This window comes from Lepidochelys kempii, chromosome 15 (genome assembly GCF_965140285.1).
Source record: "Lepidochelys kempii isolate rLepKem1 chromosome 15, rLepKem1.hap1, whole genome shotgun sequence".
Lineage (NCBI taxonomy): Eukaryota > Metazoa > Chordata > Testudines > Cheloniidae > Lepidochelys > Lepidochelys kempii.
In genome coordinates, this window is record NC_136394.1 from 27,143,203 (window position 1) to 27,170,829 (window position 27,627).

General features: G+C 38.9%; 1 protein-coding gene across 1 annotated transcript in view; it reads left to right on the plus strand.

Moving 5' to 3' along the window:
• The first annotated feature begins 868 nt into the window (after window positions 1-868).
• KNTC1 (kinetochore associated 1) overlaps window positions 869-27,627 on the plus strand; it is a 74,840-nt gene continuing 48,081 nt past the window's right edge. The window contains exons 1-28 of the mRNA XM_073313054.2: window positions 869-1,226; window positions 1,414-1,534; window positions 2,748-2,863; window positions 3,315-3,387; window positions 5,451-5,528; window positions 6,201-6,235; window positions 6,473-6,583; window positions 7,900-7,993; window positions 8,591-8,643; window positions 8,933-9,045; window positions 9,829-9,883; window positions 10,376-10,474; window positions 12,560-12,603; window positions 12,703-12,768; window positions 12,851-12,926; window positions 14,086-14,211; window positions 14,302-14,391; window positions 15,723-15,788; window positions 16,329-16,390; window positions 17,338-17,449; window positions 18,358-18,501; window positions 18,729-18,785; window positions 19,137-19,238; window positions 21,644-21,760; window positions 24,490-24,633; window positions 24,840-24,938; window positions 25,891-25,994; window positions 26,181-26,286. Of these exons, the coding sequence (XP_073169155.1) occupies window positions 1,053-1,226; window positions 1,414-1,534; window positions 2,748-2,863; window positions 3,315-3,387; window positions 5,451-5,528; window positions 6,201-6,235; window positions 6,473-6,583; window positions 7,900-7,993; window positions 8,591-8,643; window positions 8,933-9,045; window positions 9,829-9,883; window positions 10,376-10,474; window positions 12,560-12,603; window positions 12,703-12,768; window positions 12,851-12,926; window positions 14,086-14,211; window positions 14,302-14,391; window positions 15,723-15,788; window positions 16,329-16,390; window positions 17,338-17,449; window positions 18,358-18,501; window positions 18,729-18,785; window positions 19,137-19,238; window positions 21,644-21,760; window positions 24,490-24,633; window positions 24,840-24,938; window positions 25,891-25,994; window positions 26,181-26,286 (2,637 nt within the window). The 5' untranslated portion in view covers window positions 869-1,052. The remainder of the gene's footprint in view (window positions 1,227-1,413; window positions 1,535-2,747; window positions 2,864-3,314; window positions 3,388-5,450; window positions 5,529-6,200; window positions 6,236-6,472; window positions 6,584-7,899; window positions 7,994-8,590; window positions 8,644-8,932; window positions 9,046-9,828; window positions 9,884-10,375; window positions 10,475-12,559; window positions 12,604-12,702; window positions 12,769-12,850; window positions 12,927-14,085; window positions 14,212-14,301; window positions 14,392-15,722; window positions 15,789-16,328; window positions 16,391-17,337; window positions 17,450-18,357; window positions 18,502-18,728; window positions 18,786-19,136; window positions 19,239-21,643; window positions 21,761-24,489; window positions 24,634-24,839; window positions 24,939-25,890; window positions 25,995-26,180; window positions 26,287-27,627) is intronic.

The window sequence follows — 27,627 nt, forward strand, 5'->3', positions numbered from 1 at the left end:
TGTAACTGTGGCTCCTATACTCACCTAGAAATATTGAGCCTGTTGGCAAAATTGGTGAGAAAATTTTTGGGGAAAGTGTTATACTTGGAACTAAACAGATTGTTAACCTGAACTTAAAATAATTTAAAACAGTATCCGTCACAGGATTTACTACTCACCACTGGGGCACCTCAATGTGGGAAGATCTGGGGATTAGCTCTCAGCCAGTCTAACATCCCTTCCTTTGGTTGCTCATGACATCTCTGTACCCTGGACTCAGTTGGTCCTTCTTTGAAGCTCAGGGGGCTCCCTCTTCGTGGTTTGACCCTCTGGCCAGGTCACTGTAGTTTTCCCCTTCTCAGAGTGTCAAGTCCCACTGGATGATCTGTCTCAGGCAGCCTTCCATTCTTCTGCCCAGGCTATGCTATTTCCCCAGTGGCTAATAAGGGAACCTAGACTCACCTACTACTCTAGGTTCCAGCTGAGGGACCCTATGTCCACTAACTATGGTCCAAGCAATCCCAGACCATGTTTCTGTTTCCCTGGGCTCTTTCCCATTTTCCCTTCTTTTTCTGACCTACCCCTGGGTTGCCACTGGAGCTTCCTCAGCTCCCTATGATTACATTACCATGTCTCTTGTTCTTGCCAGAATCTACAGTCAATGGCAGCATCCCACGGCTTTCTCCCCCAGACCTCTTCCTGGACTCTTGCAAATTCACCTCCCCTTTAGGGAGTGACCATAGAGTTCATTCCTATAAACCCTTCTTGGGGGCTGTTTCCTGGTTATATACTAGGCCAGTCTGCTCAGCTGGGCTTCATCATCAGTTAGACATTATCAGTCCTGACTCCTCCAGGTGCAGCCTGTCACGTGGTTGATGGACCCTTTCTTTCTTACTCAGGCCTTGTGTGGTGTGATTACCCCATCACAGAGTCCCTTAACCCTGGATACACACAGCTTATTGTACCATCCTCTTTAAATATAGAATCATAGTATCATGACAAAGTCGGTTCTATGTGATAATACCAGTTGTTTAAATGTCACTTTGCTTTAATGCCATTTAGCTTTTGCTACTATGATTTCTATCTATTTATCAGAGGTAAAGAAGTTCTTCAATATGTGGAATGATATTGAACTTCTGACAAATGATGACACAGAAAGTGGACGACTGAACATAGGTTCGAGACAAGAATGTGGAACTGCCTTGTACCAAGAGGATACGCTAGTTAAAATAACTTCCTCTGAAAAGGTAGAATTTATCAGGATCAGAGCTTATTATGCTGGAAGTTATTGGAACTATGTAAAAAAAACTGTTTTAGACTAGTAGATTATTATATATTGTCTTATTTTAATTGTTGAAAAGCATTACTCTTATCTGTATTTTTAAAGGTACTTTTAGTTGCTTATATTTCATAGCTCTTCTTTTTATTTCTAAGGTCTTGTTTAATCCAAAACTATATGCATGCAACTCAAGTGATGGCTGTATTATTGTGGCTGACAGATCAGTGTCACTTCTTGATAGCATTTGCCAGTCTTTTCAGATGCACATTCAATTTGGTGAGTTTATTGTTTTGGAATTAAACTAACTGCAAGTGAAAATTGCCTATGGATTCAGTTAATTAAAAACAGCTTTATTATTTTAATTATTTTCTAACTGAAAATACAGGAAGTACCCTTCATCAATATATCCTAGATTTAAAAAAAACCCATTATAATAGAACATTTGTATAAACAATATGGCACCTCTGTTGCCCCTAGAGGTCATTAACAAGGCTCCTATTAACTTTATCGGGGATCTATCAGAGTATAGAGGTCCACCTATGTGAAGCTCTTTGCAGGATTGAGGTCTGAAGTCTCAATTCTGGAAACGTTTATGCGTGAGCTTAATATTAAATATATGACGAATCCTAATGGCTTCTGTGGGACTACTCACATGAATGAAGATGTGTGTGTATTTGCCGGATTGGGATCAAAAAGTGAAACTACAGATATGATCCAAAGACTCCCCAATTTGCATCTTGAGTGAGAATTGGGGGAGATCAAATCTATATAACCATGGAGACAAACTATATCTGCTATTTTTATTACCTTGAAAGTATGTAATTTGTGAGAAAAAAACATGACCAACTAATATTGCTTTTAGATTGAAAAGATTTATATTACCACAAAAGTTAAACAAAACCATTTATATCATAGAATACAAAACCCTGTTGATATTAGAACAGTGATTTACCAGCTCTTCACACAAAATGAATTGTGGACAATTTTTAGAATCATTATATTAGTCTCAAGCCTGATTTTGGGAGGTTTGTGCTCAGCCTGGCCTCTGCTGCTTCTCCCTCCCGCCCCTTCATCCAGGTCTTAACTTGCCAGGACTTGCTGTGAAAAGTGATATTAAACGTACAAATTTCACTTTTCACAGCATTATTTTTATTATTGAGTCTGCAAAAAAAAAAAACCTACATAAATAAATTGCAATGTGTATACATGCATATTGATTTGTTTTTCCTGAAGTTAATTAAGTATTTTAGTAGAAAAGTGTCAGTGCAGCCACCAGCAAGAGTTGATGGCCACATTCTGAGGCCACCAAAAAATTTGTTGTGAGAACCCCAGACTTAGAGCATGTGGAAGAATGCTCCTTTCTTAGGACTTCTATAAATCAAAATAAATATTTGAAAGAATTTGAGATGCTGCACTACTAACTTATTCATGCTTGAACTGCATTATCTATGACAACCTAATATTTGAAATTTTGGTTTGGAATTTTCAGACACTGAAGTGGATGTGGTTGGTTTGTGTCAAAAAGGACAGTTTCTTGTGGTCGGTGAGAGAAGTGGTAACCTACATCTTATTCATGTACCATCAAAGCAAACTTTGCTAACTAATGTACGGAACTTACTTTTTTGTTCCATTCTCAATTTCTTGCATGCTTTTTTGTGTGTGTCAAATATCAAAATATTAATAAACTGAGTATCTTGAAGGTGACTCTTGCTTTGGCTGACTATGCATGTTAGGTTATAAGGAACTCCCCCCCCCCCCCCCCCCGTGCGTAAATGTCCTGTGCGTAAATGATCTAGTGAACTTTATTTAAATACAAAAAACAAAACAGCCCCATTTTGTATGAGGATAAGGACTATTTCTCCAAGAGTGTGCAGGATTGATCCCTAAAGTAATTTTTTATGTTACCAATTCCTTATTATTCAAAATTGCACGTTAATGCAGAATTTCTGTAGGGAAAAAAGTACAGGTTTAAATTAATATGTATTATTTCCTAATAAGCACATAATTTTAATCCAAGATGGAATAAAATTTGTCTTTATGTTGACTTTTATTTTAGGTTTTGGTTCAGAAATCTGAAAATGAAAAGACTTATCTAAACCTTATTATAGAAAAAGATAATGCAGATGGAGGTAAGTTTTTTCTTATAATTCTTCCTAAAAATAGCCTGGTTTTAACTCTCAGAAGAAAAAATAAACTGGATGTGATCTTAACCATGAGTAATTTATCTGTAATAAAAATGTACGTGCTGTGATAGCTGGACTGGACCCCTTAGGGCTCAATCCTGCAAGTGTGGAGCACTCTGGCCCTGATCTGACAGAGCACAACAGCACATGCCTAACTTTAAGTATAAGAGGAGTCCCATTGAACTGCATTCTTAAAGTTAAGCACATGCTTATGTACTTTGGTGGATCAGGGCCAGAGTGCTCCGTACTTCCAGGGTTGAACTCTTGACTGAGCTCATGACTGACAACTTCAGGAAAACAAGGAGAAATGTGCTCCTTAGTAACCATTTATGTATGTTATATTTTTCTGTACATCTCTTCTTGGTGTGTGTTAATATTTAAAAGTGGATATTCACATGCATTCAGGATATTGTTTAACAGACTGTCTCATTGCTCCTTTAAGCCCAGATCCTGTAAACATACATGTACTTAACTGTACACATGTGAGCATTTCCATTTACTTCAGTGGAACTTCTTGAATGTGTACGGTTAAGCACATGGATGAGTTTTTGCAGAAACCAGACCACAATCACTTACTAAAGTGTTTTGGTTACATTTAATTTCAGATTTTTCATTTTGTTTTTTATTTATAAAAAAATGGGAGATAAGTATGTTATTTGGAATGACTGTACTTCAGAACTTTTCATTTTCCACAGCTACTGTACCAGGGAAGCTGCTCAGGTTTCCTATATATTGTTTTAATTAATTATTATGCCCCACTTGACAGGTGGTACAGGCAATAGGGCCTGATCCAAAGCCCACTGAAATCAGTGGAAAGACTCCTATTGACTTAATTGACATTGCATCAGGCACATCCTGAGCATCTGGTTATTCTTGTGGTGAAATTGTGACTTCTACGAAGTCAGTATCAAAACTCCCATTAACTTTAGTGGTGCAGGATTTCACCCTTATACATTGTAAGTACATGGAGTCTTTAATAGTAATTTGTTTCACTTCTGTTAATCTAACCAAAGAAGCCAAATTGCATTGTTTGTAACTACATTTTTGTGGTACTAATTTATATATTGAACTGCTTATTGATGTTTTGGAAAAACAAATGTTTTTTGACAGATCTGTTTAAGGTAGTTAGTGACTAAAATTTTATAATGGCCGGTGGATGCTTTAAACAATTTTTTTCTGATGCATGTCTTTTTACAAGTACTGGCTTCTAAGTGAAGTACTTGAGTTCTTTTTTTGTTATTTAGAAGTTTGACATCAATATTTATTTTTTCTCTATTTGGCATATGTTCCCTCTGAAACTAACCTGGTTCTGATTGTTTCTTGTTTCTTTCTTTATGCACTACCTATCTTTGCTGAGGCATGTTTTCAAATAGTACTTAGATATGAATGTCTGGGGTGTTACATTTTCATTGGAGAGCCTGTAACTTCAGATATCCTTTCCTTTGCTGGTCTGACAGCATTGACTGGTGGGAATTTAGGGGATGAATTTAGGATCTATTCTCTTAGGACACTAATGTGAGATTTTAAATTTATGTTGTTAGTTTATTTTTAGTTAGTAGCATTTTTTTGGTTGATTTAGAACGAGTTCTGAGAACTTTATTTTTATATATATGAACGCCTATTGACTTCGGAATCTCAGGATTTGGCCTTTAGTGGTGTATATGTACTTAGTGACATTAGTGAGAAGGAGATTTTTGTGCAGTTACAATAATACTTAACAGCATCACTAGTATCAGCAAAGTTCTATGAATTATGTCATTCAGCATGCATAGAGTTGCATGGGGTAATCTCAGGCTGTGTTATGTATGTTGTTCTTAATTTTGGTCCCACACAGATTTAAAAAATATATATATATCTCATTCTGTGCTTGGTAATGTTCTTACATTTTATTTGTTAAAGTAACTAGTTTGACCTAATCTAAAATTATTCTAATCTGGTGAAAAGTTTGGTCTAAATAATTTTTAGACTTTAGAAACTTAAGTTTGTTGTATTTGTGTTTATTTTTATAGGTATCTATCACATATTCATTCTCACAAGCAATGGATTCTTTTGCATTATGTGCCTCCCACTTGCAAAAATTCAGGAAGGTATGATGATACAACTCATGTTTAAAATTAAATTCCAGATTGCTGTGTATTAACCTATAATAACTAAAATACTTTTGCGTGCTGCTTTCTGTAGTGGCTCAGAGTCCAGTCCTGTGAAGTGCTGAGTGACCTCAACTCCCATTGGCTTCAGAGGGAGCTGAGAATGTTCAGCAACTTCCAGGAAAGGGTCTTAATCATTCGTAGGGCTTTTGTTTTTAAGACAGTGTGAACTAATTGTGAATGCACGATTTTAGTTTAGTCTTAAACCCCCTCTCCTCCCACTAGTTTTGTATACTATTTTTATTTCTCCCACCCAACCCCCACTGCAAATTACTTATAGTTTACATTCCCTTCACTAATTCTGTTTCTTATTGAGAGTATTGCTTGTTACGGGAATAGAATTCCAAGTCATAGTATTACTGTGTTAGTTATATTGAACAATATTATAAATTACTTTAATGAGGTCACCAAGAGCACAGGACCACCCTGGGCTTTCAAAAAGTTAATTTTCTATAACGCCATAGTATGACCAATAGAAATGCATGTGAACTTTGATTATAGCGTTGTTAGTGCTGTACAGAGCTGTCAGGTTGGCATTATAGCTATCCAATATGAAACTATGAAACCACATTTTTTGTTTTTTACTTTTTTTTTTTTTTAATTTTTATGTAGCAATTGACAAGATGGACATGATTACAGCAAAGAAGGTAAATAGCAGTATCTGCTAGTGTACCAATTGGTGCATCTGTTACAAATCTCCAATTTAACAAAACTTTGATTTGTATAGCTTATCAAACACTTTGTTTGAAAATTTTTTAATTGCTGTAAAGCTAACTGATAAATGGGTAAACCGAAGTTTTCTTTACATCCTAAAGTCAGCGTTTAAGTTTTAACAAACTTTTATTTATTATTCCATAAATAACTGTGTGTTTTCATTTTTCCAGTTACAAGGAATGATCAAGACTGCTTATACTTCTACAAAGGATTATCACACCCTTGGTTGTCTGAATTTTGTGATTGGTTACTCGATGAACAACATCCTGCTGATAATTGGGGTAAATGTACATACTGATATTTTATTGAAAAAAATGTTATGGAGACAAAATGATTAAAATTATCTGATGCATTCAGATGTCTGTTAATATAATGATAGTCTGCAATATCAGTAATCTTTTGATGGATTAAAAGACAATGTCAAGATTTTAGTTTTAAAGGGACAATTTGTCATTTCAAAACTGGGCATAGTGCTATGACGGTTAATGGTAAATGTGTGGAGCTTTATTAGTGACAATACTACATTGCAGGATTTTAGTTCATCTGCATGCACTCTTGTATTTCTCATTTAATCCTTGTTCTCAGAGGGCCCAATCATGGAGCACATGATTTATGAGGAGAGGCTGAGGGAACTGGGATGGTTTAGTCTGCAGAAGAGAAGAATAAGGGGGAATTTGATAGCTGCTTTCAACTACCTGAAGGGGGGTTCCTAAGAGGATGGATCTAGACTGTTCTCAGTGGTAGCAGATGACAGAACAAGGAGTAATGGTCTCAAGTTGCAGTGGGGGAGGTTTAGGTTGGATGTTAGGAAAAACTTTTTCACTAGGAGGATGGTGCAGCACTGGAATGGGTTACCTGGGGAGGTGGTGGAATCTTCTTCCTTAGAGGTTTTCAAGGTCAGACTTGACAAAGCCCTGGCTGGGATGATTTAGTTGGGGATTGGCCCTGCTTTGAGCAGGGGATTGGACTAGATGACCTCCTGAAGTCCCTTCCAACCCTGACATTCTATGATCTAATGTCAACTGAAGTCAATGAGAGTCTTTTTATCAGGCCCACATTCAACAGAGACTTGCCAAAGTACAATATAAAGCCCCAGTCTGCCAAAGTACTTGAGCACGTGCATAGTCCCATTAATTTTAAGGGAATGAAAATTATGGACATACTGAAGCTCTTTTCTGGACTAGGGCTCAATGTAGTCCGACAGATACATACTACTTGATCCAAAACCCATTAACTTCATTGCAGGACTTTCCATTGATGGGCTTTGGATCAGGCACCATGTCCTAGTTGGATGCAAATTGTCTGTTTGTAAATGTTCCGTGCTTTTGGAAGAGCCACAAAAATCTATTTTAGTGGGCAAGAATGATTGATTTAAATATTGTGATATAGTCAGTTCCTGAAAATAGGAAAGGAAAAAAGCTACTTTGATTTTTGAAATGTGTTTATCTTAACTATTAAGAGACTGTGTAGGATACTCAGCGTGACTTGCAACTTCCTAGAAACCTTTTTCTATTAAACTTCAATGAATGAGACAAACTTGACAACTACCAGAATTTCTAATATACAACCACATTTTGTTTTGTTTTTTTAAAAACAGGGTAAAGGTGACTGTGTGCTCTCCAAATGGGAGGTGGATCCTAGTAAAAACCTGGTGTCTGTTCAAAGTTTTGCTGATTCAAGTATGATTAAAGGTAAAAGTTAAAAAATTTGCCTGTAAAATAAGAAGTCTATTTATATAAATAGACAGGAATATAACTGAAAATATCTTGAGCTACTTTTTGTAATAGTTAGTTTACTGTTTTAATAATACATATAGTATTGCAAAAGGAGATTTCATTTGGTTGAGTGTATACTGCAAGCCTAAATCTATGCTTCAAAGTTAACTTTTTGAAACAGATTTTTCTGCAGTGAAGTATTACAAGATGTATGACCTACAGCTGTATTTCCATTTTTTACAGGGTTGAATAAACTTTTCCTGTTAATCTGCTTTCAAATATTTGTCTCTAGCTGAGGAGTGAATGGGAGCATTATTTAGTAATGTTATTGTTCTTCTTCCTGGGCTTACTCCTAAAATGTGCTGAGCGCTCTAGTTTGAATCCAACAAAGCAGTTCAGCAGATAAAAACTTAAGCATTTTTAGGATTGGGGCCTAGTGAGCTACTAGGATGACTGACTCTGTAAGATCCATTTAAAAAACTCTAAAGAAACTGCTTTGTAAATGGGTATTTCTACAGAATATTTGCAATTCAAATATGTTATTCCCAGACAAATATATATTTTCTTTCCTAGATGCAGTGCAATTACAGGTCATAGACAACTTGTTGTTTGTCCTGGATAAGGAAGTAAGTATAATTTCACTGATCTGTCTGAAATTGTTTTACAATGATTTTTTTAACTAATGATTTTAAAAAACCTTTTTATAAGGTAGAAATATGCCTTTCCTTATAGAGGAGTTTGATCTTGCACTGTGCTTTATTCTTTTGATAGAAATACTTCAAGACCTGGTACACTTATTTACTGTATTGTAAATATATTGGTGTTCTCCTTTTTGGACCTCTCAACCTAATAAAACATGTCTTGATTATGTCAAGAAAGTATGAAGTGGATACCTGACTTTTTGTTTTCTTCTAGAACATTTTGAGCATGTGGGATGTTTATTCTCTTACTTTGATTTGGGATTGGCCTTTAGTTCGTATTGAAGAATTTCTTCTAACTACAGAATCAGATTCTTCTTCAGTCGTAAGGTAAATGAAGAATTATAGTACCATCTTTGGAATATGAAGGGCCTATTACTGCAGGAACTGTCCAACCCTCATTTGACTTCCTGTGTGTCTTGGGGTAATCCCCAGTTGGTGACGTATGACAGATCTCATTTTTGCTTCTCACAGCGTTCCACTGACATTTTTCTAGCTCAGTAAAGCACAATACTGGATCTGCAGCCCAAGTATCCTTGACTTCCTTCCAGAGAGGGTAAAAATGAGGCCTCCTGCAGAGTGACTCTCCTTATTACTATTAAAGCAATTTAGAACCCTCCCCGTAGAGTTGCAAGTATCATTTTGGCAACACTCTCATCTGCTGGACTGAACACTGGAGTATTGCTCTCAAGACTGAGATAATAACATTATCCATAATAAATGCTATATAAATTCTAGTTATCTTCAAAGTAGGAAAATAAGTGGTATCTCATTTTGCAGGTTATGAAATTGAGGCACAGAGTTTAGGTGAATTGGCTATACCTACAAAAGAAATTGGTAACAGAGCAGAGATTAGAACACAAGAATTCTAGCTCTTACCATTAGACCATACTTTTCTTCCAAGTTTGCCACCACATGCATGGTTTCAAGCTTGGAAATTGAACTCCTATCCTATGTATGGTAACATATTGTGCTACTATAGGGCCATATATTGTAGTACTACAATATCTCAGTTTTCATAGAATACCTAAATTTTACAGATTGTTTCAGTATCTTTTTATAAACTTCATAATTTAACATAAGATTGATTTGGGGTTTTTTTCTTCTTTATAGGCAAGGGACTGCCAGCCTTAAACTAATAACCTTGACAGTACCTGTTAACAAACAGGTACGAATCTCTTTATTTATCTATATTCTGTTTTATTTTGATTACACAGCAGTTGAAAAGCGTGAAGATACGAGATGGCTGATTGTGCATGTAGTCAATAGTTGCCTTTTTCCTCAGCGTTTGCACTAAAAAAAACCCAAACTGGTATAAAAAGCAACCGTTATTTTGCTTTCTATTAGTTGCCCAATGTGAACAGGCATTGGAGTTAAGATAACTGAAACAGAATGTTGGAGTGAGATTAGTAGATATGCTTGTTTTTAAAAATATAATAAACATAGATGACATCTTCTAAAACAGTGTTCAACTTTCTCAAATTTTTGGCGTTTGTCCTCTGGGGGGCTCCAAAAAGTGCTCAATACATTTTTTACCTCATTCTGTAGAAACACTCCAGAAAGAATCCTGCAAATAACTGTGGGGATTAATTTATTTTATCAGGCTGCACCAAATTCTGAGTTCTACATTTACCTTTTTGTTTTTTCCCTTATTTTATAGATGAGAAACCTCATGGTTTTTTCACTGCCTACAATGCACCTGCTCTATTCTTTGGAAGTATCTGATGTTTCTTCACTGGTTCAAAGTGGAATTAACACAGTATGTTTATATTTCTTTAAAAATTTAAGTGTTTTAATATGTATAACTTCTAAAGCGGTTGCTATGTTTGTTATTTCTTTTAGATTAGAGCCCCAAAAGTGGTAAAAACTATACATTCATATAAGAACAATTCCTTCCCCTGATGATCTTACAATCTAAATTAAACAAAACAAAAAAAACCCATGCCCTAAAAAATAATCCAAAGGACAGAGGAAAGAGATAAATTATACAAACGGTGATCAGGGTGGTGCTGAGCCCATGTCTTGTTAGTTTAATATTTTTATATTATGGGCAGCTGCCAATAAATCTTGCTGTTAGATTTATGGTTTGTGGGGTTTTGTTTTCTTAGCGTAAATTTTTTTTTTTAGGTGACGCTGCTGAGGTAGGTTTTCATGGAAGATTTAATTGATGAGGTGACAGCTTGACAAATGGATTTTTGGAGGGACATTCCAAACACAAAGGGCAGTTTGGAAGAAGGAGCTGAGAGATAGCCAAAGGGTTATCAACGCTTGCGTCACTGGTAGAGTGGAGTGGATATTGGGAAATGTGAATGGATACCAAGACAGAGGTGTAGGTAGCTGTGCATTACTGTCCTCATTTTCAAGATGCTAAATAAGTTCTAGATTGCCTGTGCAGCACAGTGCGGAACTGGTCAAATGACTCAGGAGTATAATATGTTTGAAGCACTTGGCAAGAAAGATTATTTGGGCCATGGCATTTGGAGACAATAGAGGCTAATATAAAAAGCCAAAGAAGAGGAGATGATGATAGTCAAGGCAGGAGGTCAGGACAGAAATTTTGGCTTTCTAGATGAAGAGGACAGGTTGACTTTTAAAGACGTGAAGGAAAAAGTGACTGTCACGGTTCAGGGCCACTCCACCTGTATGCCCCTCCATGGTCCCTTTGGGCCTCCACTTTAGACTCCTGGCTCTTGGGTAGACAGCCATGCATCCCTCCCTCCTGCCCGGGTTTTTTCCAGGCTGCACAGTTCCTGCCTACACTGAGATATTCCCAGCGAGCCAGACTGCCTAAACAGGCCAGCATCTGTGCTTCAAATTCTTTCCAGAGGCTATGAACAGCTATAATTATCAGCAGTCACAAGTGACCACACAAACGTAAGCAAGTACGTTTATTTTTAAGGTGAAAACACTAGAGAAAAAACATTAAAAAATAATAAGGGAAACTACACACTTGCTAAAAAGCTCATCAGAGATCACCCCATCCCCGACTCCAACCTCAGGCTCTGGTAGATGTTAGTCCTTTAAACCCCACAACTGTTTTTTTCTTCCCCCATTGTAATAAGTCTCAGATTCAGAACCAGAATAACCATGAATAGTTTGATCTTTTCTTTATATTGCTTGGGCCTTTGATCTTGGCCTCATGTAACAGGTGAACCTCACAGACAAAGCTCCACTCCTGGGGGCATATTTTGAAAAGGCTGGGTTTTTGTATAACCATTGGTGGGCAATTTGCATTCACTTGCCCCTAGATATTTACCAGGAAATTCACTTTACACATATTGTCCCAAATGTCCATTCACGCTGAGCATATTGTTCAGTATATTCCTTTGATCATCCAGGCCTTGCATTCCATTTCCCTCAAAGAGGTTACATAAAATCCTGGCCTAAAGTAACACACAAATCATTAATTTAATACATTGGACCTCAAAAATATTTAAACTTAATTCAATAATGCCTCCCAAGGATACTGCAGGAAATTGCCATATCTGTCAGGGTGATATGGCCTGGAAGTGGGGAAGAAGGTGAGGGAGAGGTCAGAAATGACACTACTGTTGAGGGCATGAGTGTTAGAATGAAAGTGTCACCAGTAATTGAGCTGAGGTAATGGGGGGATTTTGGGTAGAAAGACAGAGTTCAGTTTGGGCCATCTTAAGTTTTAGATGGTGGCAACCATCCTGGACAAAATATTAGTGAGACAGCAATAGGTGAGATATTGGGTAAGAGAAAATAAATATTTACATTCCAAATTAATAACCTCTTCATTATTGTTAGTTGCTTTGTACTGCTTGAGATTTTTTTTTTCTTTTTTTTTGTAACTTTAGTTTCTAATAATTATCTACTGCAGGATACAATATACTTTTTGGAAGGAATTAATGAAAATCACCAAAAGTAAGTCATATATTTGCATTTAATTAGATTACTGTTATATGGACATGTGTACAATTATTTTATATTCATACACTCTCATAATTCCATAATTGCTTTCAGGTCCCCTGAAGGCCCGGTGTCTGTTTTAGTATTGAGAAGTTTAACAGAAGCCTTGCCGGAAAACAGGTATATTTTCTGTTTTGAAATTTTGCTTTCCCTTTATGTAACTTTGATACCTTATCACGCTTTATTTAATTTCTCTTCCTAGATTAAGTCGCTTACTTCACAAGCACAAGTTTACTGAAGCTGAGAATTTTGCTGTTCAGTTTGGACTGGATGTTGAGGTAAATGACTCATACTTGGCAATAAATTAAGAGATTAATTTGTGAGATTGAATTTATGAACTGAGTTTCTGTCTTTGTTAATTTCTTAATAGGATATAAAAAACATTCAAATTGTGAATTAGCTTTAAAATAAACTGATTTAAGATGAGCAGTTGTGTGTGAAAGAAGTAAATTTTCATCTGACATAACTAATATATCTCTGAACCATTCTTCATAAAGTATGCCTTCTGATGGAGGTTACCCATATAAGCATCAGGGGTGTAGCGCTGCTTGAAGAGCAGCACTTAATGTATGTTGATTAACAATAAAAAGACTAATTGGTTTGAGTCATTGCATTATTATTAGAACTTCCTTGGGATACTGGATCCAATCCTGCAGGGTGCTGAGCTCCCTCAATTCCTATTAGCTATTAGAGACCTTAGCATCTCCCGGGGGAAGCTCTCTTGGCCTTATTCTGAACTTGAACTATTTCTTTTATAGACAGACTGTTCTTAGTTGACAAAAAATCACGTTAGGGCCAATACTGCACTAGCTTTTTCTATGGCAATTCATTGGAGTTTGCCATTTGACTCGGATGGTAGCAGAAGCAGGACTGTAGCACTCGCCTTAGATATGAAATGCTAACTGTTTATGATTAACCAAATTTTCTAGTGGACATATTTTCTGAAATTGATCAAGAGAAATTAGAATTTATCAACAAATAATTTTTTACTTAGAAAGAGAGTGAGTTAATGGGTGATCAAGATAGATGGGATTAGCAGCATGTTTTGATTAGTTAACTTTATAGTTGTATTAATAATGAGTTAAAATAGCCATAGGCGCTTTTTTTTTTTTAAAGAATTTAATCTTTCCAGGGTCCTGAAGATAAATAGGAGTTTATACAACTTAACTCAACTTTATAAAACATCATATGGAAAAAGCCTAGAGAACTCTATCACCCACCCTGCACTCCTGCGCAAACATGTATAGTTTAGTAAGCCAAGAAGTACCATGATAGGCACTTCTTAAATGAGGACATTCACCTTATTTGGACCTAGTTTCCTCCAGAATAATATTGTGATCTGACCATGTGATGACCTTTCAACAAGAGAGAGAGATTATCTCTTTAAAGCAGTAGGACACTAGTTTTAAAAGTGTCTGCCTTTGTTTTTTAAAACAGCTTGTTTACAAAGTAAAAGCAAGTGCCATTTTAGAGAAATTGGCTTCATCTTCCATTGGGAGTTATGGTCAAACAGTTTGGTTAGATCTTGTGGATGAAGCTAAAGAAAATCTGCATAAAATACAGGTATGTTGCACGACTCTTGTTGCACACATTCAACCAAGCTGAAAGGGAGCCTAGAGTTAAGAATTTTAAACTGTTTCTTTAATCAAACAGGATAACCATTTTGTCGTGAATTACTGCATAAATACTCCATGGCTGACGTATGAAACAACTCAGGAAATGTTAAACTATGCTAAAATCAGAGTAAGTTTTATATGAAACTTTATATGTATACCAGTACATTTCTGCTCTGTTTTCCCACTTGACTTGAATGACTGTCACTCTACAAGGGATGTTGCAGCTCAACAAAGAATGATACTGTTTTGGAGGACTGGCCAAAAAATTATGCAGACTAAGGGCTAAGCAAAAGGGGAGATGCTGTTGAGCACACTTTGTTGCTTCTCTATGCTAGGGTAAAGCATATTCCCAGTTAACACTTACTGTCAACAGCAAGCATTCCAGACACATTGCCTAATATGAAAATCATTTTTGCTTGTAGATGTGGTGTGTGGACTAGTTTTCTAGCTGACTTTCCTTATGCTCTTGAGTGTTGTGAAGGGATCCTTTTCCTCTTTCCCCTGCACAAAGAGCAGGACAGGGTTTCATTTGCACATTGGAAACCAGGATTTAGTCTTGGGCGCAGTAGGTTTACCAAGCCCTTTGCATGGACTGAAAACTAAACACTTATTTGAATTTTTCGTTCTTTTCACATTCCAGACTTTCCTGCCTTATTTAAAAGAACCAGGTAGATGTATTATGGCCCTGATCCTGCAAACACTGCATACATGTAGAGCCCTGTTTAGATACTTTTTGCAGATCGGATACACGTTTGTGTATCTGCAGATATTCTGCGGATTTGCAGGACTCTATACTGGGGGCTGGGCTAGGCTCCGAGGCATCCTCCTGCCAGAGCCTGGTTGGGGAGAGCCATATGGGCAGCTGTGGGGAGCCTGTGTGGAGTCACTGACCCTCCACCTGTCCTAGGCTGGGCAGAGAGCCTGGAGGGCGGGGATATGGCCAGGGGCTGCTCCCCTGCCCACACCCTCCTCTGTTCCCCCACACACACTCCACGGGCAGGTGGACGGTCCACCACGGTTCCCTGGCTGGGCTCCTCGCTGGCCTGGGAGGGGGGAGACCTGTGGAGCTGCCTGGGGGCTGCTTGGGCCCCCAGCCCAGGGCAGGTGGAAGGTCCGCCACGGCTCCCCATGGCTGCCTGCCTGGCTCTGACCGTGGTCGGGCTGTGGCTCCAAGCCACCCCCTTCCCTGCACGGATACAAAATTTGTATCCACATCTGTCCTGCTATCCGCAGAAATGGTCCACGGATATAAAGTGGATACCTGTGAACTTGCAAGGCTCTACATACATGCAGAGATCCCGTGGAAAGATTGAGAACTTGCAGGATCAAGTCCTTGATTTATGAAGATACTAGTTTTTTGTTAGTGTTTACATTAAAATTCTACAGTGCTGTGCAATATCTGATACATTATGCATCAACAGTATTGTCAACTATTGTGTGTTAATACATTCATTTCAGATCTTGAAGAGAGATGACAAAACGATTGCTTCCTTATCTGATGGGGTTCAAGTGTCCATAACAGAAGTAAGAGAACAAATAAAAATTGCCTTAATTTTAAAAATGTGTTAACTTTCTTTAAACAGTTAGGCAATTTTAAAAATTGGATTAATGTCTAAATGTCTTAAAAATGTAATCTAAAAACATTCTTAAAATGAGATGAGATCCTGATACAGATATTGCTTTCAGAATGAAATGCTTCCTCTTCCTATAGAAATGAATGGTTCTTGAGTACTCTAGAAGCTAGAGAGATCAATCTGATGTTTGTCTCTTGAATTTTTAATGTTCTGAAGGAGCTTTTAAACAACTATAAAATGTTTGTGTTTATTAAGCCCTGTTGCAGCTAAAATGGTATTCTGACAGTGTACAGGAGGTGGAGTGTAAGCCATTTATCGTCTTGAATTTTTGGAATAATATGTACTACGTAAATTGTCCTGCTTGACTAATTGGTTAGAGATTTTGGAAACCACCTGTACCTATCATTTTTATATTGTTTTTTCTTAACATCACTTTCTGAATAGCTAGAGTTTTCCCTTCAACTAAAATAACTCCTTTATCTCTGTACAGGTACTGAGAGCTCAAGCGAGGCTAACTACTTTCTATGGAGCCTTTGGACCAGAGAAATTCAGGTTTCCATTAAAACAATTTTTTCTTTTTATGTCGGGCTTTCCACTTGGTGTCTCCTCCTTCATTCATACTTTTACTCTCTCACCCCACCCCCAGAGCAGGTAGTGAGAAAGGAGCAGAGCTCCACTCCTGTCCCTAACATGACAGCTGAGGTAGCACAAAAGAGAGGGAAGTAACCTAGCTCCAGTGGGCTGCAGTAAGCTACTTCTGCCTCCAGGAGCATGTGGGAGAAAAAAAAAGGAATTGTGACCATCAGTCATAGTTCCTTTACTCTGAATCTCAATTTTTCCCCAGAACTGCTCATGGTGTTAGCCAAAGGCTCAATCTAGTATGTCAGCCTTTTTCCTTTTCTTCTATGGTCTTGTTTAATTTCCTACCTGCATAGGAAGTCAGCCTGCTCTGCTGTTTGTCTCCTTGATTGATTTATTTATTAATTACAAGCAAATTAAACAGAAAAATGTGTATCTTCCTTGTATGTGGGGTCTAATTTTCCCTCTATGTAACCATTAGGTTGGTGGTAGTTCTGCCACACACGAAGGGGGAAATGCACACTGCAGCCTTTTTTTGGACATTAGTATTCATTCCTTCACTGGGCTCATGATATACCACCAAGTAGCTGTATTGTGCCTCCTTGCAAAACAAAAACTGAGGAGGCCAGAAGGGAGCGTACAAAGTAAACCCTGGCCATTTGAACCAGAAGAGAAGTTAAGTCAAGCCTACATGGTGAAAATATGTAACCTAGATTTTTATGGTGTAGATGCTGTATTTTAAGCATTATTTAGCAGAAAATTGGAATTTGTGGATGTGTGTCATAGAAGAGAGATGATTTTTCAAAAACCTATATTCACTTTACCACTATCTCTGTTCTATAAAAACTTGGTGGAACATGTGTATGTATTTTAAATACTTTACATGAAAGCCTAAACACTTTTCCTCATCACACTCCTAGTGGAATTGCTTGGACTGAATTCTTGAATAATGAAGACATTTTCAAGAACATCCTTTTTCAGCTAGAAGGAGGCAATCTTCCTTGTGCGCAATACCTCTGGCTTAGGCATCAGGTATGAAGTCTCAAGTGTTTTTTAAAATCTCTGGTTTCAGAGTAGCAGCCGTGTTAGTCTGTATTCGCAAAAAGAAAAGGAGTACTTGTGGCACCTTAGAGACTAACCAATTTATTTGAGCATAAGCTTTCGTGAGCTGTAGCTCACGAAAGCTTATGCTCAAATAAATTGGTTAGTCTCTAAGGTGCCACAAGTACTCCTTTTCTTTTTTTAAAATCTGTTGTTCTAGAAAGCCCAATATTAAACACCTCCTTGACGAGTAGAAAGTCTGAGAGAATCCCATCTTTGATGAGGCTGACTTACGTTATCCTATTTCCTTTGCGTTCTGAACTTGTTACTGGTTAGACAAATTAATTTCTGTTGTAACATTACAGATAAGTCCATTTTGGGGGATGCCAAAGCCATGAAAGATGACATTTTTGGGACTCTGTTAGGCTTGCTGTCTCGTGTTTACCTTCTCAGGGGCCATGAATCTTGCTCACTAACAGAATTTTTAAGGCTTGCTTAAGACTTGACTGCTGCCTTGAAAATGCTTTGAAAACAGCTATGTGGATTGAGATGTAACAAATCCAAAATGCTGGCCACAAGGTATTGAATTTCCCATTGTCTTGCTGGAAAGAGCTAGAGATCCATAACTTTTTGGTTTTCTAAAGCAACAACATTGTAAGCCCATTTCTGCTTCCACTGAAGTTTGTGGCAGCAAGATTGTGTTCTATATGTTGTGATAAATTCACTTCACTTAGATTTTGTTTAACTTGACTACACTTTTTAACATGACATGTTTTCATATCACTGAATGGCCAAACTCTTCAGTAATATAAAAAGCCAAGTTAGAAAGAGCAGTATCTTTATTATATAATAGCATATGCTATAATAAAAACATAATTGTTTTGCTTTTTATATCTTAGGCAGATTTTGAAAGCAGCTTTGATGTGAATATGCTGGAGGACCTGCTTAACACAATCTGTGCTACCATTCCTGTAAAAGAACTGTGTCTGTGGTTTAAAAATGTTGTGATTCCTTTTGTAAGGAGGGTTGTGCCAAAAGGACAGGTAAAACTCTTAAAAGAAACATCCATGCAGATGACTTTTTTTTTTTTTCAGATTAAGGTACACTGTTATATGCAAGCCTCTTGCAGAAATGGTATTTTTGATACTCAGAAAAGCCATTTCTTTAATATTGTGACTTTCTATAGTTTGTTTAAAAAATTAATAATTTTACTTCATATTATTGTAAATGTTTTTCTTTAACACAACATTTTAATCATTATGTATTTCAGAAAATATTAGCAAAATGGCTGGAACAAGGAGCCCGAAATCTTGAATTAACTGATAAGGTAAAGTATCAGGGGGGTAGCCGTGTTAGTCTGTATCCACAAAAAACAAGGAGTCCAGTGGCACCTTAAAGGCTAACAGATTTGTTTGGGCATAAGCTTTTGTGGGTAAAAAACCCACTTCTTCAGATGCATGGAGTGAAAACTACCTTTTCTAACTTTACTAATTTTAACTCTGTGAATCTGAAGTGTTTTTTTACCCACAAAAGCTTATGCCCAAATACTTTGTTAGTCTTTAAGATGCCACCGCACTCCTTGTTGTTTCTGATAAGGTAAAGTATATTTATGCTGAAAAAAACCTTGTATTTCTACACTTGTACTGATAGTCTCACTAATTTCTAATATTTTGGTTAGGTAAATTGGCCAGAAAATGGACTTCAAATGGCAGAGGTGTTTTTTACAAGTAAAAATCCAGGTGAACTGGGCCTGGCATCTTCCTGGCGTTGGATTCCCTTGGTAAGGAGTATAGTTAATTGATAACACTACGTTGCTGACTAAATATTTACATTACTGGGACAGATCTTAACATGTAGTCTTTTTATAATATGATTGCTAAGACCCAGTAATAGCAATCAAATACATTCTTTTGGTGAAGGAAGACTAATTTTAGGGAAATGAGGAATTAAGTTCCTATCTTCCTTTGTCTTATCTTTTAGCCGTGTTAACAAAATGTCCTTTTTGCTAGCCTTAACACATTTGCAGTTCCGAAATTGGGATGTAACATGTCTCTCCCTAGCCCATAAGGTGGCAGGGGGGGGAATTACTTATAGCATGTCAAAGTTCCTGACTGATCTTCTCAACAATATTTACAACAAATCTTTTGACACATTCTGAACTTGTTTGTGATTATTCAAACCAAATCAATTATGGTAGCTCTGACAGTTTGTTTGTTGCTGTCTCTTCAGCAATACAACATATTTTTGCAGTTTCAGTCACTTTTATTGTGTTAGTCTCTGAGGTGCCACAAGTACTCCTTTTCTTTTTATTGTTTTGTGACAAATCATAACACTTAGCAAATTCCTGTGTTCAATAAAGTTGAGAATCTCACTCTTGCCATAAATCCCTATATATGAAGGTTGTAAATATACTATAGTACAATTTTGTATAGTACCTGCAATATAACATTACTACAGAACAATTTATGGCTTTAAAAAAAAAAAACACATTATCAGGAGGACATAAACCTATTAGCAAGACATGGAAGGCTACCGTGTGGTGAGTGCTCACCAATCAGGTTCAGGGACCAACTCAGGCACACAGATATTAATGATGGACAGCAATACAAAATTGTCAGATAGAAATAAAAAGGGAGTTCTTCTTCCCCTCTTCTAGAGCCTTCTGGGTGCAGTGAAGAGGGACGATATGGTGTTTGCTACTCTCTCACCAGCATCTTTTTGTTTTGAATCCTACTCCTAGATTAATAATTCTGGTATCTGTCAGCTTTTCTTAGCAGCAGCATGAAATTGACATGGTTCTTGAGAGTGTCACTGTAGAAAGAGAAGGCCCTGAAACATAAATTCTTGTATCAGAGGCCCAGTCTAAGGCCTGAAGCCTGAATCAAAGTAAAGCCTGAACCAAAGTACTTCCAGGCAGTGATAAGCAAAGCTGGGCTGTGAGCCAGAGGCAGGTCCCACTCACAGAAGTTGGCAAGAAAAGGTTGTTCGAGGCATGTGCACACACACACACACTAACTGCTAATGAGAGGAACTTGTGCCAAGACGGTGGCAAGACACTCCACAGACATAACAAGGAACAGGCAGGTATATCTTAAAGACAGGGTCAAAAGGACAACATGATGGATAGATTCATTTGAACTATGATGAGTAATCAGTCCCACAAAGATATAAAAGTAGGTCCCAGAGCGCATATCTTTGACCAGCCTAGGGGGCAGTGGAGTGTCTTGCCACTGACTGAGCTGTGTCCATTGCCAGAGTCGTAGTATGCCCTGTAGAGGCTATAGGGAACTATTACTATGCTTCATTTGACAATAAACCTGGCTCAGGTTCCTTCGTACCTTACTAGAGTCTGGTTTTTGGGGGTTCTCTCGGGGTCTGCTATGTTAGCTATCTGCACAGAGCTGGAGCAGCACACAGAGGGAGCACACACGCAGCCAACTGTTATCATCAAACAAGAGCGGAGCACCACACCGGTAGCTACCGACAGTCACTGCTGACTAGAAATGGTGAAACTAATTAGTCTTGTTTAACTTGTTGCTGTTTGCCAAAGTTCTGGACCATGGCAAAGGCAATGAACATGCCTATTTGTAGAGGCAGAAAGTGACACTGAATTGGCTTACTCTTTCAAATGTAAGCTGAATGTATCTCGACAAAAGAAAGACAAACTTAGTAGATTTTAAGCTTTCATTAAAACAAATATTCCACAGAATTAGGACTTCCCCCCCCTCCTCCCCATGCAATGGGGGTGTAGGCGCAAGTAGCTTTTTCAAATCATGGGTTAGTCCATGCAAATAAAAGTAAATTTATGTAGGTTATAGTCATATGTATTCTATAGATACAGTAGCACCTGTAAATATGGTGGGACAGGTGACAAGAAATAAAGCGCAAAGCAAACCAACTGCTCATTGCAAAAGCTGAAAATGTGGAAACTATCAGAAGAACACAGTAATTGTCAGAGCTGCTGTCTTTAAACCGTCTGAGCCCTACATGTTAAATGCTCAATGAAAAGCAGATGAATTGTCTCTTGCCGCTCCTGATATGTCCCCTTTTCAGACTATGGGCTGACTTTTTAAATTGTATGTTTTTTATGAAAAAAATAGCAGTTCTACGAAGACCTTCACATAATACGCAAACTTCAGACAATTATCAATAAGTTCCTCAGGAAATTTTTCTCTGATGTTTCAGAAGTGTGGTGATTGTGAAGAGGTGCATCGGTTAAAGAAGCTGGTGAATGATTTACAAGAATTGGTAGATCTCTACAGAAAGTACAGCTGCAAACTAGCGCTGTGTGATTTTGAAAAGGTAGTATTGCAGGCTTATTAAAAATAATATCTGAGAACTGTCTGTATGGTTGGCACGTCATAAAAGTCACCGAGCCAGAATAGTTCTGTGGATTATTGAGCATAGGATTTCAAGCCAATAATCCCTGCTCTGACACTTGACTTTTTGGTTTGAGTACACTTTATGGCATGTACAGTACACTCAGCTAGCCTGGGTATAAATACCAGCTTAGATGGTGAGGCACTGCTTAAGTGTGTAGACTACAAACACGCCAAACCTTTCTACAAGCCCGAACACTGCCTCCCACGTCTACAGTGCTATTTTTAGCAGTCTAGTGTCCCGCAGCCTCCCCCCATCCAGAACTTTTCACTGCTGCACGTAACTATGCACCAGTGTGGACACAGCCCACGTTTAACTGCAGCATTGGCCACCCTCCTGCATCAACAGGTGAGTGAACTTGATGGGGCCAGCAATGAAAAGGACAGTCCCAGTAGCAAGGGAGGGAGACACTCACCAAACAACAATAGGTAGTGCCTCCCCCTGGGAATCTGAGGCACCCATTGGCCGGCTGTGGGAGAGGAGTGCTGATTGGCCAGCATTTCCCAGAATTTAGCCCAGTTCAGGGGCCATGTGGAGCCTCTTTTGGCTCTGTGCCAGCAGCCCACTCTACTGCTCAAACTAGGAGTAAGAACCTAGCCTGACAGATGTTGTGGGTCTAGCCAGTCAGCTGTTTAGGGGGGGTAAGGGATGAGGTTCTTCCTATATGCCCATTAGCAAAGAATCAAGGAGTTTTCCTTGCAGCACTTTCAAGCCACAGTGGGTTGAGTAGGAACACACTTGGTACCTCTAGTCAATTGCTGCTGACTCACCAGCATGGCACCTCCTACTGGTCAGTCCAGGAATGAACTTATCTAGCTCAGGAGCACCCTCCTCTGGCCAGTTTCTTCCTGCCCTTACCTGCCCCTCTGCAGTCCCTTTATCTCCACCATGTATAGGCCCCACATTCCTCCTGGACCACAGTGCCCCTTACCTTGGGGTGCTGCCCCTCACCCAGGGAACCCCACTCCCCTGAGACCACCTCACCTCAGTGACCCACTGCCAGTCCTCATCTAGCCCCTTTATTCAGGGGCAAACTGCAGTCTGCAATGGCCACTCACCATTGGCTAGGGGGTTGGACCTGCTGCCTTTCCTTGCAGCCCCAGTACCTCCTTAGGCCTTCCTGTCAGGCCTCAGCCTGGGAGGTCACCAGGCCTGAGCTCCCCAGCTCAGCTTTCCCCTTCCCCAGCACTGCTCTGTTGAAGGTACCCTGTGCTCCCAGTGCAGTCCTTCCTCTCCTAAGGCTGGAATGAGACTGCCTGCCTCCTAGCTCACAGCCCTTTTTATACCAACCCTACCAGGCCTGGATTGGCTGCTACCTGCCTTCACCTGATTGGCCTCTTGGGGCAACTCTTTCCCAGAGCTGGTTTTAACCCCTTTCTCCCCAGAGCGGGGTGCTCGCCCCTCTACAGTACCTAACAGGAGTTGTTTATTCATCGCAACTTGCGTTGGGTTTCTAGTGCAGTTAAGAGAATACTGTGAACGGTTCCCAGAGGTAAAAGACCTGGGATTTTGGTACTGGGCCTCAGGCTCAAGTGATAGGGTGAGACCTAGTGGCCTTTGCGGTCCAAGGTCAGACCTTGTGACCCTTGAGGGCCAAGGTCCTCACCCTACTACACCCTCTGTCTCCCTCTTGGTGGGGAGGGTGATGAGACTTGGAGCTCAGGCCTGAAAGATTGGCTGAGTAGAGCTTACCCTGTCTTATGGGTTATGTAGTAAGGAGCCCTGTAACCCCTGCACTGGAACCTATTAAATGCCTGGTATAAGAGAATATGGGTGATGGGCAGGTAGCGCCCCTCCATTGTGTTAAAGTTGTGACCTGCTGCTTAATTCCATGCATGTGTCTGTCCTCATTTTGCCACTGTATCCATACCAAGTAGCTACATGTACCCTACATGCTGCTGCAAGTGTAGACAAGGCCTTTGACTTTGGGTAGATCATTTAATCTTGCTGTGCCTTGCTTTCCCTATACATAAGAATGGCCATACTGGATCAGACCAAAGGTCCATCTAGCCCAGTATCCTGTCTTCAGATAGTGGCCCCTGCTAGGTACTTCAGAGGGAATTAACAGAACAGGTAATCATCAAATGCTCCATTCCCTGTCACCCATTCCCAGCTTTTTGGAAACAGAGGCTAGGGATCCCATCCCAGTGAATAGCCATTGATGGACCTATCCTCCATGAATTTATCTAGTTCTTTTTTGAACCCTGTTATAGTCTTGGCCTTCACAACATCCTCTGGAAGAGAGTTCCACAGGAATAATAATATTAAACCACCACAAAAGGGTGTCATGAAGTATGTTTATTGCATGGAAATGCTTTCAAGATATAAACTGCTATATATATGTGATTAGGCATCGTCCCTTCCCCTATTAGTTTACAGTTTCTGATAGTGTCTATTGGGTGACACTACAAGCTTGTAGTGGAGGAGAAATCAAAAGTTTAGCTCAACACAAGAAGGCTTTGTGGAAGAAGTCTGTAGGGGGGTTGGTTTTCTTTGGGCTGGGCAATGAACGTTAGGGCCTGAAGCTTTTCCTTATACTTCAGTGGGCATTGGATAAGGCCCTTAGAGAAATGAGGGAAGAATGCTGTTCGTTGTGCTACTCTAACATGCTCTGGAGCTTGTGTTTTTGTAAGTGTTTTTCTGCCCCCTAGGAGAATGCAAGTACAATAGTATTCCGCATGTTTGATAAAGTTTTGGCACCAGAGCTCATTCCATCCATTTTGGAGAAGTTTATAAAGCCATACATATGGGAACATAATCTACAACAGGATGAACTTCTCTTGCAGTATATAAAGGTATCCATTTTCCCTCCCTTTTTAAAGGGATGTTATTTTAGGCAAGAAGTCAAGGATGATTGTTTGCTATATACTCTTACAATTTAGGGCCAGCTTCTGATATCCTTGAATGAAAAAATCTGGTCCTTAGTATTGTTTAAATTATGGAATGCTCCTGCCATAATTCTGAATGTTTAATATTAAACTTTATTTATCAAAATACTCAGGACTTGCTAGAACGTTGTTGTACACGATCTACATCCGTGTTTGAAACTGCGTGGGAGGCAAAGGCAATAGCTGTCATTGGCTGCATATCTGATACAGATGTAAGTACATTAAATAAATGTACAAATGGATTTTAAGCTTGTTTATTATGTTATGAATGAAAAAATTATGTTTATATTCAAGAACAGAATACATTGCGTGGTAGGAGTAAGGGATGGGCCAAATACCGTCCTGCATTTCAGTCAGTCCTAAGAGGATTCTTTGCTTCATCTGGTGCCTTTTCCCTTTCCCTTTAGTTAAGGCTGGTTTTTTTTCTGCTTTCCCGCTGTCCTGGGTAGTTATACAAGTGGCCTTTTGCAAGGTGCAGAGCACCCTCGATTTTCATGATTTCAGGGGGGGAATCACAGTGGTTGCCATTTTGGAGAGCATCCAGTGTGGTTGTGCATTGCATTATCATTGAGCTACCAGGATTACCTCAGTCACCATGGCTTTGTAGTTTTAGGTTTATCTTTTAGAAGAGTTGTTTCATTATCAGCAATTCTTTTTCTCGTATAATACAATGTTAAGGTACATATACATTTTTTGAAGCATTGCAGGAGCAACTTCCTGAGTCTTTTAGTAATCTAACAACAATTAGACCTACCTTCAAGAACTTTATACAACCTTGGAGCACACCTTGCATGATTTAATATTTTATTTAAAATTTTTGGAAGAAGCTCTCTAATCCCTTTTAATAAGGTTGCCAAAAGACAGAAACGTAGAAAAAAATAAAGCACACATCTTAGAAAACTATAAAAATATAAAACACAGCTATAACATCAATGGGAGTTCTGCATGTGGAACTCTAATAGAATTGGGCTATAAATTATTCTGGTAGTTTGAAGGCTTTCAGGGTGTGTCTGTGTTGTGTAAAACTTGGGGATACCTCCTTGTATGAATGGAGTTTGGGAAGGGAGAAACCTTCCGTATCTAACTGAGTCATGGGTAAACTATACTTGAAGGATTTTTATAATATAGAGGTTTGTTTTCATAGAAATTTGGATTTCTTTGCAGCTGATATTTGATGCAGTACTGCAGATAATGCATGGTGCTGTGGTGCCTTGGAGTGCCGCTGTGGAGCAGCTAGTGAAGCAGTGTTTGGAAATGAAACATGTCAAGTAAGGGAACATTACTTAACTCCTAACACCTATCTCTTCAAAATCTTGTAAGCTACTTTACTCTTTTTTTGGTTTGTTTTTTCTTTCAATTAGAATTCAGGGTAGAACTCTTTTACCTTTATTTTTAAAAAATTATGCAGTAAGAAGAAGCAAAGCTATTAATAATAGTGACACATCTATTTGTAGAGTGAAGTTATTGCGGGAAAGTTCCAGACTGATGGAGATGAAGAAGCTGTTACGGGGCTATGGAATAAGAGATACTAATCTTTTAAAGGACAAACAGATGATAATGGTAAGTGGAGAGATACTATTTTTATTTATATTTTTACTTTGCTTCTATAATATATATTCAAATAAAGATTACTAGGCTGCACAAGGCTTTGAGTATTTTGACAAGACTTTAGGGGCCAGACTTTGAAAAGCTCTTAGCACCCAGCAGCTCCCATTGTTCTGTTATTTCTTTTGAAAAGTCTGGCCTCTTCCTTTAGATAGTCTAAATGAGAGCCGAGCTCTACTGAAAAAAATCAGACCACACAAAGACAATCCAGAACAAGTAAAAATAAAATCAGCAAAGTAAATGTAACTTTTAGTCCTCATTCTCCTGCTTTTGGGAGACAGGATAATTTAAGAACTACTAAAATGGCTTGTTGGCTGGATTAGAAGTGAGCATTTGTAGTCTACTGTTGAGACATGTTCAGAAAGGTGCTTATTAGTTCTTTCCATTGTTTAATGCTACCACAGGCTATTATCCTGTACAAAGGAACCAAACACAAATAATATGAATGAGATGGTTACAAAAGAAAGAAAATGTAGTCCTGCATTTTCTAATCCAAATGGGATTTTGTAACTACCTGTGGTTTGGTGCACTGTCCTTTTTCTTAATGAGATGCTTGGTAAAGAAAAACTCTATTCAATACAGATCTCTGCAAAGTATTTGAAAAGCAGTCTTAGTCTGTTTCCTACCCCCACCCGCCCCAATGCATCATCGGCAATTCTCAGACAACTAGAGATTAGATCTTTAGCATTTCTCATGTCCCTTGGGCTCTGTCTACACTTATGGCGAGGTGTAGAATACAGACACTGAACACACATGTGGCCATGGTCACTGGAGGCCTATAGTGAGAATGCTTAATCAGGCAAACTGCAAAGAATAGGGCAAACAACCTCAAGACTGGTGGTTTATTCTATAATTAGGGCCCCACCAAATTCATGGCCATGAAAAATGTGTCACGGACCATGAAATCTGGCCTCCTCCTGTGAAATCTGGTCTTTTGTATACTTTTCCCCTATACTTACAGTTTTCATGGGGGAGACCAGTGTTTCTCAAATTGGAGGTCCTGACCCAAAAGGGAGTTGCAGGGGGTCGCAAGGTTATTTTAGGGAGGTTGCAGTACTGCCACCCTTACTTCTGCACTGCCTTCAGAGCTGGGCAGCTGCAGAGCAGCGGCTGTTGGCTAGGCACCCAGCTCTGAAGGCAGTGCCCCATCAACAGCAGTGCAGAAATAAGGGTGGCAATACTGTACCATGCCACCCTTACTTCTGCGCTGCTGCCTTCAGAGCTGGGCAGCCAGAGAGTGGTGGCTGCTGACTGAGGGCCCAGTTCTGCAGGCAGCAGCGCAGAACTAAGGGTGGC